This window comes from Sphaeramia orbicularis, chromosome 9 (genome assembly GCF_902148855.1).
Source record: "Sphaeramia orbicularis chromosome 9, fSphaOr1.1, whole genome shotgun sequence".
Lineage (NCBI taxonomy): Eukaryota > Metazoa > Chordata > Actinopteri > Kurtiformes > Apogonidae > Sphaeramia > Sphaeramia orbicularis.
The window spans coordinates 16893427-16904502 of NC_043965.1; the positions used below are offsets into that span (position 1 = coordinate 16893427).

The 11076-nt window shown below is 38.2% G+C and overlaps 1 protein-coding gene across 1 annotated transcript in view; it reads right to left on the reverse strand.

The window, feature by feature from the left end:
- nos1 (nitric oxide synthase 1 (neuronal)) overlaps nucleotides 1–6705 on the reverse strand; it is a 94815-nt gene extending 88110 nt beyond the window's left edge. The window contains exons 1-2 of the mRNA XM_030143960.1: nucleotides 6557–6705; nucleotides 2646–3428 (exon numbers count right to left, since the gene is read on the reverse strand). Of these exons, the coding sequence (XP_029999820.1) occupies nucleotides 2646–3382 (737 nt within the window). The 5' untranslated portion in view covers nucleotides 3383–3428; nucleotides 6557–6705. The remainder of the gene's footprint in view (nucleotides 1–2645; nucleotides 3429–6556) is intronic.
- Between the last annotated feature and the right edge of the window lie 4371 nt (nucleotides 6706–11076).

The window sequence follows — 11076 nt, forward strand, 5'->3', positions numbered from 1 at the left end:
GATGAATGTGATCTATATTGTATTAATGCTGATGTATCCTGTTTTTAGGGTGACTTTCTAACATCTGTCCAGGGACAACAGATGAAAAATAGCCATTAGGCCAACTCTGGTACATTTACAGTAATGTTGATTAATGTATATTGTCCCTGTCAAATAAATAAATTAAAAATAAATTAATTAATTTAAAAAAATTCTAACCTTTTCATAGTCAAAATAAGAAAAAAAATGTTTAAAAGTCCATTTTAGGCTTAGGGTTTAAAGGGTTAAACTATTTATTTACTATTTGTGGGTTGAGGGGCTGGGGACCGGTCCAATTTGATTGATGGGCCAGTTCTGACCCGCAGGCCACCTGTTGAATAACCCTGTATTAATACATGAGCTGCAGAAAAATGTTAAATAAGGCAGAATGCATTTACTTTCAGATATGCACCATTCTGCCACACAGGTGCAAACTGATGTCCAAAACCAAAAGACAAAGCAGATAAGCTGCAAAAAATATTATATATTATAAAGATCCTTCTGTTATCAATGGAAACCCAAAGACATCATTTAGCATCTCATGTTAGTACTGAACCATGCAGCCCTCTCTTACAGCTTCATGATAAGCATTTGTTTTGTTTTGTTTTTTTACAGTCCAAGTTGGGAAAAAGTTGTGATGTTGTGTAAAATAAAAACAGAATGCAACAGTCTTCATCTACTATAACAGTATAACTTTAAAGTCCAGGTGCTGAACTGGCCTGTCTGCAGTCCAGACCTTTCACTGACTGAAAAAATTAGCTGCATCATGAATCAAAAAAAGTGTAGTAAAGAATACTGTGGACTGTTAATCAGCTAAAACCCTCTATCAGACAAGAACATTCTTCTATCAAGACTCCATCAACTGGTCTCTTCAGATCCAACAGATTTATGGACTGTTATTAATAGAAGAGGTGATACAGTTTTAATTTTTTCTGAAAATGATATATTTTCTCAGTTTTGAACATTTTTTGCTTTCTATGTTCTTGTATGAATAAAACATTAAATCATGGATCTCCAAATCGTTTCATTTTTATTAATATTTTACACCATGTCCCAATGTTTGTTGGAATGGGCTTGCAAAATTTTCAGAAATTCACCTCAGCACAAGTTTAGCTAGCACCAGTTCTGAATAATTCTACACTCATAAAAACAAATCTTCAAGAAAAGCACCAAAATAAAGCCTCATATATTTGTATATTTTAAATGTTTGGTATTTTCAGGCCTTTAACTTCAAATCAATGGGGTCTACTCACCTTACAGCCACTAGAGGGACACAGGTGGACTGCAGTTTGTGGTTAAAACTGGTGTAGTAGGGACATGAAAATATGAAAGATTGTGGTTTTTACCCAAATCTTTACACCTATAACCAAAATCTAAATGTATTTTTTTAATGTCAAATTCAACAAACAAATCATCTTTTCAAAAACAATGGAAAAATAACCCAGAATGATGTCAGTATCATGTTCATAGGTGGAGATTTTAATCTAAATGCACTTAAACAGTCAGTTTCTGGCTCAAGTTGTAGTTACCTGGACAGTTTATTGTATCCCATGTTTCCTGTCATTCTCCACTCATTACATCAAATAAAGACACGAGCTTCAAAAAGACACTTCCCCAGAGCCATATTAATGTAAATTCATGAATATAAACTCAAACCGATAGTAACTGATAGAAATTATTATAAATATTTTATTATTTAACCCATTTTTGCATTGTGGCGACCTCCGCCTCCACAATATTACAAGTAAATTAGACTTTTGGTATTATTACTATATACTGTTGTGTTGTTATCATTACTATAATTATTATTTTCCCTCTCACTCCCCCTCCCTTTCTCCCTTTCATTAACTCTCCCCCCTTCCCCTTTTCACCCTTAATCTTATTGTTTAGTTGCTCTTTATGTTTATTATCTTTTTCATTGTAATATGATGTTGTCATTGTTGTTTGTCATTTTGTTGTTGTTGTTGTTGGTTTGTTTATTTGCTTGATTTTTCTTTAGTTTGCTGTTTTTCTGTCCACTGTCTTGTTAACTGTATCACTAATAAAAAAAAAAGCTACATCATAAAAACGAATAGGGTCTATTCTATACAATGCCATCTTAAAACCAGTTGTGTTTTCATAGATAATAGAAGGATCTGAGCCAACATCTAATATGTACAATTTGTCCCAGATCAATTGGATGGATGGTGAAGACTCAAAAAAAAAAGAAAAAAAAAAAAACTGTCTAACAACACAAAATGAGACAGGTATAATAATACGCTCATCTTGCTAAAGTCGTGTTGAAAGTTTTGAGCCGTGTCATTAGAACTTGGATTTGGTTGAGACACGCTTACAAGCAGTAATTACTTGGCACGATACACTGAGTCATAATAGGTAAATGAGAACCTGTCATGCAACACAGCTGGGTCAGGTAGTTTAGGGACAGCGAGGTGGCAAAGTATGGAGACAGTTTTCCAGTCTGAGGACCAGGTGCAGGCTCTTCTGACAGCTGATAACTACCCTGTTCAGGAGCCCTTGACCTAAATCCTCGTTCTTATTCTACCTGTGCTCTACCTGCATCTCGTCCTGCGGAGGCAAACAAGCAAAAAAAGACACTTGAACTACAGGATCGATAAATTATAAATTACCAGGCTACTTGAATCTCCACGTCCTTTCTTCCTGCATTCCTCTGGCCTTCCCCATTGATCTCCCTTTTGCTGTTTTTGATGAGACGCAGCACTGGTTCGATCTCCTTCAGCAGCTCATTGTTCTCCTCCAGCCCGTTGCACAAGAGGCTTCCACGGCCGCCATCTCTCATCAGCAGGGGGTCCTGGCCTTGCACTCCTCCCCTCTGCAGGAGGGAGTGGGTGATGGATGGAGAGGACAGGTTTTCGATGGCCCTAAGCTGGGGCTCCTTGTTGACCTGCTGCTGCTGTCCTGGGCTGAAGGGGCTGAGCGGCGAGCAGTGCTCATAGGACTTTGAAGGTGGGAAGGCAGGGCGTGTGACTCGTACCGTGCGTTGGCGACCGTCTCCGGACAGGGTGGTCTCCAGGTGGGTGGTGAAGCCCTCGGGCCCACGTAGGATCAGGACAGCGTGGCTCTCCGGTGACACATTCTTGAGCGTCTCCAGGGCGCGCTCGTAGGACAGGTCCACCAGAGGCTTGTTGTTGACCGCAAGGACGATGTCGCCCACCTGCACCAGGCCGCACTCCTCAGCCGCTCCGCCGCGAATCAGGTCGGACACGATGACGGGAGGCTTGGACACCCTCTGCTTCACCAGAAAGCCCAGACCGCCGACCTTCCTCTTGAAAAGACGCACCGAGATGATGTTGGGCTGCAGCTGGCACACTGTAGGCTCAGATTCCTGCATGATGCCTTCGTGCATGTGTGCGTATGCGTGCGTGAGAGCGTTTGTGTCCCCAGGGATGTTTCTAAAAAGCAAAAGGATAAGGAGGAGAGGGGAAAAGAAGCACTATTAACTTTGGAAATTACCTTGAATTCACGATGTGTTTACAGTGTGTTCATTTGACATCAGTCAAAGGGGGGAGTCGAAGTTATTAAAGCAGAGGGTTCTCTCAAAGTAATTTTATTAGCTACACAGATCATTAAGTCCTGTTGAGCTACTGATGCAAAATACTGTAATGGACGGGAAAAATCTATTATCCAAATGATTAGACCTCCTCATAGCTGCTCTGTGATCCTCAATATTTGGATTTCAGTGGCTAAACACACACTCAAACTGCAACATTTGCAAAGGCAAATATTGGCTCCACAACATGAAACTAGTAATAACAGGTAGCATGAAGCCAGCCAGGTGGAGTCCTTTTCACTGGGATTCTGCTGTTTTCGGTTTTCTTTTCACCATTTTCTTCTAATTAAGTTACCACACTTACTTTATCCATCCTTATAAAGAGTCTGTTGCTCATAATCTTAAATCTGAATGGGGGTTTAACCCTTTGATGCATGAATTATGAGAACCTTAGTCAATATTTTTTTCTTTAGTGATTTTATTCCTCTTTAGGCATGAAAAAACAAAGCAATTGAACTTTTTTTTTTTTTTTTTATGAACCTATTTTTCATGAAGTTACAAAAATGTCCACTTAGCTGGACACCATGCGTTTAATTTTTGACACAAAGAAACATGTAGTTAAAACCCATCATCAGAAAGCGATATACTGTGAGAAAACTATGACATAAAAACATTTTTAATGCTGCTAATCTGATGTTTTCTCACATTTTAATATACTCTAATACTAGTTATTACTCACTTCATAGAGATAATATGCAAAAACAAACAAAAAAAAAACTTTTGTTAAAGAAAACTGTAAATTACAGTCTAATAATTAGCAATTGATTTGCACTGGTTTATCAAAAAACAGCAAAGTTACAGTAATGGTATGAATTGCAGTGTTTGGGATGATGCATAAGTGTCTACTGTGTTGGCTGATATGGAACTAAAACAACAAAACCCATGAATATATAAGAGAACAGCTGGACAATAGCTGTCCACTGGAGTGACCACTATGCATGAAAGGGTTTAAAAGCGCAGCCACTGTAAAGGGAGTTTGTTTTGTCCGTTTCAGATAGTCTTGATATAGAGAAAAACCAACATCTTCAAGTGTCTGCTTTAATCAATGCAGCCCCACACACATAATATGTTTACACGTGTCTTTGCATAATCACAACTCAACCTAAGAGCTGAAACAAGAAGCGCAGCGTTGACTTGAGCGGAGAGTGAAATAACGCATGGAACAACAAGACTGCACGACATACATCTCTGCACTTTAAACGCATGTTCTTAATTTTAAAAAAAGAAAAAAAGCACACTTTGACTCACAAATATACAGTCATTGCGTAATGTTTTTTGTACTTTCGTTGGTGCGTTGACACAACCAGCGCACACTGTGATCTTTGAAATGGTTGCATCTGGACGCGTGGGTGGCGTCGCCTTGCGCGTAATGCAAGTGTCCACAAAAAAAAAAAAAAAAGAAAGAAAGAAAAAAAAAGAAAAACACACACACATATCTGAAGCTCTCGTGTTACGCAGTTAAGTATACGGGGCCAGGCACGCGTCGAACAGCTGGAAGAATTCAGCACCGAGGTCAGCTCCGCGCGTGTGGCGAGGACCGTGACACGCGCACGCGCACGCGCGCACACACACACACACACACACACACACACACACACGGCGCATCTGTAAACTCTGAAAACACTCCACAACACGGGAATGCCCTTAAATATATGATGTCACCAGGATAATAAACGTCTCTCCATAACTTCATTGGGAACTATACAGAACTTCCCCAACCCATTCAACTACACATCCGGTGCCAAACGCGTTTTTGCATGACTTTGTTCCGCAGTTTTTGCATTAAAGAAGGAGGTGCGCGCCTTCATACATATTGACCACAGTGACCTGGGGCACGAGAATATATTAAATACGCAGCCCTTTAATCTCAGTCTTTGTAGATGCACCCCACTAAGGTAGGGAAATTTCCAATAACTGATTTTAATATTGATGCAAATTTGCTCTGGATGTGAATATTTTTTTAAAGAGTGTTGACGTTCATGGAAAAAAAAAAAAAAAAAAAAAAGCTAGAGTGCGCAGATTCACATGCATCTACTAGTCATTAGACTTCAGATTGACATGCACCAAGTATCAGAGTCCAGTTGTCGTCATGTTTGCAGACAGTGCCCTGTATCCAGGATTTAGTTCAAGTGCTTCCAGAATGAATTTGACATATTTAGTCTATTGCATATTCCATCCTCAAGTTGCATTAAAATCAGTTTATAATATAAACATTTAGAAGGCTAAATGGCCCCTGGGGAGATGAATCCAGCTACACAACAAACATCACACAAACAGGTGGTTATTTTCATCACTCGACATGTAATCACATTTGGAAGATTGTTTCAAGTCTCCCCCATCACTATGGTATCAAAAAAAAAAAAAAAAGATAAATCAAGCAGATGGTGGCACATTTCTGCAACAACTCCCTGCCTCTGAAAATAATTTCCATAATCTGTAATATCAGTGGCAAGAAAAGTCAACACATGGCAAACCTACAGAATAGAAGCATGTTAAAAATCACGTCAGATGTTCTGTTAAAATGTATTTATATAAAAAAAAAAGCGCAAAGAAAACCAAATGAAGCTTCATGACAAATAATATGAGCATGGGTCAAGTCATTGGAATGTGTCGTTTTGTTCTGTGCAGTCGGTAAACACGCACAAAATGTTCCCACCAAGTCTAAATTTAATGTGCATTTCCTTACGCAACAAGTTTTCTTTGCGAAAAAAAAAAAAAAAAAACTCAAGAAAGCAACACAAATAAGACTGCAAACTTCCATATGTTTTGCGCCAAAAGACTGTTTTTTTTTTGTTTGTTTTATATCCTGACGAGGTTTGCATATGAGTCCACGCACTGGCATTATTAATAGCTGCTCTACATCCTCACATACCAGCAGACTGTGCAGCCTAATTTTCCACGAAGATAAATAAAAGACAAAAAAAAAAAAAAAAGGTGCGTTAAAATAGGATAAAACGCGCAACAACTCACCCCTGAGAACCAAGTCGCAGTCGCAACAACCTGCTGCGGAGGGAACTTGTGCTAAAACTCCTGCGTTCCTCTGCGTCCGTGTCCTCAGCAACGACTGCTCGGATCTTTCATCCAAACGCGTCTCCGAGTCGCAGCGACGCGCTCTGCCTCTCTAGAGACGAGGCATGCTTGTGCCTTTCCGCGCACCGGGGCGCCTTATAAATACAGAGCAACGGGAGACACTGTGACGAGCTGGGAGACGGCCGTGCGCGTGCATTGAAATCAACTGGAGGTGGGTTTTAGTTCTGTCGGCTATCGTCATCACTCAGCATGCAACAGCCGACTCTCCTCACATCCCTGTTTTCCCACATAAGCCAACTGTAGGCCTTCAGAGGGAGGGAAAACGAAACAGGATGAAAACATTGGACACATTTGCCACGTAGGCCCTTTAGACCATCAGATTGGAATCTTCCTGAATTTGCTGATTTTTTTTTTGTGTTAATTCCCATGGGGGTGTCTGATGACTGGGGCATTAATCTGCAATGGAAAAAAAAAATCTAAAAATCCAAAGTTCTCATTAGAAATAAAACTTCATTTCTTAAAGCATCAATCCATCACAACATCAGAGGGATGCTCAAAATCATGGGTGTCAAATATATGGTCTGTGGGCCAAAACTGGCCCCAAAAAGGTTCCAATCTGGCCCTGTGGGATGAATGTGTGCAAAAAATGGCACTGAAAACACTAACAGTGTTTTTCAACCTTCGGGTCAGGACCCCATGTAGGGTCGTCTGGAATTCACATGGGGTCGCCTGAAATTTCTAGTAGTTGATAAAAAGAATTAAAACAAGAAAAGCACTCAGAGAGTGCAGACCTCCACCAAGGCAGATCACTGTGCCATTAACCTGTGGGCATTAACCTGCAATGAAAAAAAAAATCTAAAAATCCAAAGTTCTCATTAGAAATAAACCTTCATTCCTTTGAGCATCCCTCTGATGTTGTGATAGAATGATGCTTTAAATCACAGGTGTCAAACATCCGGCCTGGGGGCCAAAACTGGCCCGCCGAAGGGTCCAATGTGGCCTGTGGGATGAATTTGTGAAATGCAAAAATCACACTGAAGTTATTAACGATCAATGATGTTAAAATCATTTTAGGTCAGTTCAATCTAAAGTGGGTCAGACCAGTAAAGTACTATCATAATAACCTATAAATTATGAAAACCACAAATTTCTCTTAGTTTTAGTGTAAAAATGGTAAAATTACACAAATGTTTACATTTACAGACTAGCCTTTTACAAAAAAAAAAAAAATGTGAACAACCTGAAATGCCTTAAGAGAAGTATGTGAAATTTTACCAACATTCTGCCTTTTACTAAATGTTGTGTATTTGTAGATCCACTGTGATCTGTAAGCTCTGATGTACATGTGTAAATGATAAACTACCGCGTAGTATTCTTAAAATTGCACTTATTTTTCTTAAGAATTTTCAGGTTGTTCATATTTTTTCGCGTTATGTTCGAGTACAGTTCGTAGATTTAAACATTTTCATTACGGAATTTGACTTTTTTCACTCAAAAATATAACAAAAAACTCTGGAGATGACATTATTTATCAGTTTTTATCCTATTATTTATATTATTTTACTAGTCCGGCCCACTTGAGATCAAATTGTGCTGAATGTGGCTCTTGAACTAAAATAAGTTTGACACCCCTGCTTTAAATCAACACCGATGCTCTTTTTACATCCTAACAAATGAAGTACCCTGCAGCACACAGACCCTCTTTTTATATTTAGCCTTCATCCATCCAGAAATATCACCGATATTACATTTTTGTTGTTGCTTTTGAGGAAAACAAACAGCAGGTTGGAGGAAAAAAAAATGCAATAGATTTACAAATGAAAGCAGCAGAGTTTTGTTCTGCTTCAGCTATTCTGCAAATTTCCTGCCTTTTTCTTGTCAGTTGTTGCTTGTTGGAGGAGGTGCAAAGGGTCGACTATTAGATTAAATGGTATGTGCAGGTATGCAGCCTTTGGAAAAGTCTTCATTATTACTGAGCTGCCGTTGTTTTTCCCCCATCCCCATGACAGGAAAAGTTGAAAAATACAAGTTTTGTTTTTGTTGTTGCTCATTTACAGCCAATATACTGCCTGCAAATTATACATAATGGCAACTGTAATGGACGTAACTATTCTTTTGAGTGTTTGTTATAAATTGTTCCATCTAATAATACATATCACTCATAATTTTTTCTCTTTTTACTCATCAATATGTAATATAATAATATGGATAATGTTTTGATAAATATGTTGTAATTATTGAAGAAAATTGTTGAATTGTTGAGTCTATGTATGACTGAATTCCCATGATCATATTGTTGTCTATAATTCCATTACTGCATTATGTATTTGTTGTGGTTGAATGCAAAAATTAGGAAAAATTTATTGTTTGATTGTTGTATTAAGTTAGTGATAAAGGTGTAAAAGCACTTGAGGGGTAGGATTAAACTGTGGTGTCAAAAAAAACAGTATTATAATCAAAGTATTCATTTTATATTCAAAAGTATTCATTTTATAATCAAAAGTATTCATTTTATAATCAAAAGTATTCCTTTGCATGCCAAAAGTTAAATTTCAGTATAATGTGACAGTTGTAACAGAGTAGTTGACTTTTTTTCCTGGGAGACCCACAAAAGAACAAATGCGTGTAGCCATCGAAAGAACACGTGAATTTATTGCAAAGTTACAAAATGGGGCGGGCAGAAAGAACATGTGAGCTCATGGAAAGTTTCGGAAAACGTGGTGTACAAAAGAAGTAGACGTGAGTGGAAATTTTTGAACATTCTGGGAAGTACCATACATTTTCCAGGAAAAAGTTACATATGTATATATGGTAATCAAATACTGGGACCAATCCTGACAGACACCAAAAAGACCTTACCCTATCGGAGACAAGCTAAAAAGGGGGTTTTCCGACGTGACTAGATTAATGTTCAATATATGATAAAAAATGGGTATGGTTTGTAGCTAAACCCAACCTACTTTTGACGATATAAAAGTGGTCTCCCAGAGCGAAAAGTCAGTTGTTTCTGCAGATGTCAACTCGTTTATTTTGTGTATGAATAAACACTTTATGCGACTCGAATTCTGCTCGATTTCTGAGTTTGTCTTTGGCTCTGCGTGACTGTTACTCGACGAAGCTCCACTACATAGATGGGAGTGTAGAGACAAATACAACTGGGGAAGACTGTCAAAGAGACCAGAGATGTCTCCCACTTGTGGTCGTAAATTTTACACGACAAAAAAAGTTTATACTTCTTCCTACTCCTTTTCGACCACGCAAAATTCAGACTTGCACATACCTGAAGATAGATTCTGTTCATTTAAATGTTATTTTGTTTTTGTCTTAATTTGCTTCTTTTTGTTTTATTTTGTTTCTTTGCATGTTCGAAATAAATACATAAATACAAAAAAAAAAAAAAAAAAAAAAAAAAAAATCATACACAAAACATTAAGCCTGTAACAGTACATGTACTGAACCGCTTCGGTACACACCTGTTCAGTTCAGCACACAGCTGTACCGAAACGGCACAGTATGATGAGAAAAAGAAACGAAAGACGTTGTTTGATCCGGAACTTTAAATCTGCGCAAGTTTTACACGGACATATGGAAGGGCGCACACATTGACCCAAAATATGAAATAGCAGCTGATATAAGGTTTAAAAAAAAAAAAAAAAATATGATGTGAACCTGGAAGGAAGAGACTGAAGACCCTCCACCATCATTACAGTCCAGTTTGGATCAGCTCAGGTTCAGGTGAAAGACAACAACAAGGAAAGAGACGTTAATAAGACGGACGTTGTTTGGCCCCTAGGAACTACGGCAGTTCTAAAACACTTACACTAGGTCTGTCTGTCTGTCTGTCTGTCTGTCTGTCTGTCTGTCTCGCACGGTGTATAATAGATGAATAAATAGAACGTTGAAACTACGTAAAGTTTCACTTTCGTTTCACGACAGCGTCCGTTATGTTAGTTCTGGACCGCACCCCCAGGTATATAACTGTACGCCCCCCCTACCCCCGGCTCCGACACTAAAAAAAAAAAAAAAAAAAAAAAAAAAAAATCCCCCGTGCACACAGGCACACACAAATACACACAGTGTCCTAAACAGTTTGTTCTCTGTCCTAAAATAAATAATTTGGTTCATTGTGTTGTCAAAGTTTCTCTTCAGTTTGTTTAAGCAGAATACCAGTTTACCCTCTTCTTAATGTTGCACTTCATGTGGAATTTTTTTGTTATTTTTATGCAGAATGTGAACTGACAGAACTGTGATTAGATTTTTGTTGTTTGTTCAAAACTACCTTTCAGAGAAAAGTGCAATACTAATGTTTAAAATACATTTAGTAATATTAATAATTTATTTGATTTCCTATTTGATTTGTAGCAGCAGAATTATATTACTCCTGTTTTTCTATATTCTATTGTCTCCAAAAATTGGGGGGAAAATGTGAAAAAATTCATAAATGCATTAATAGACATTTT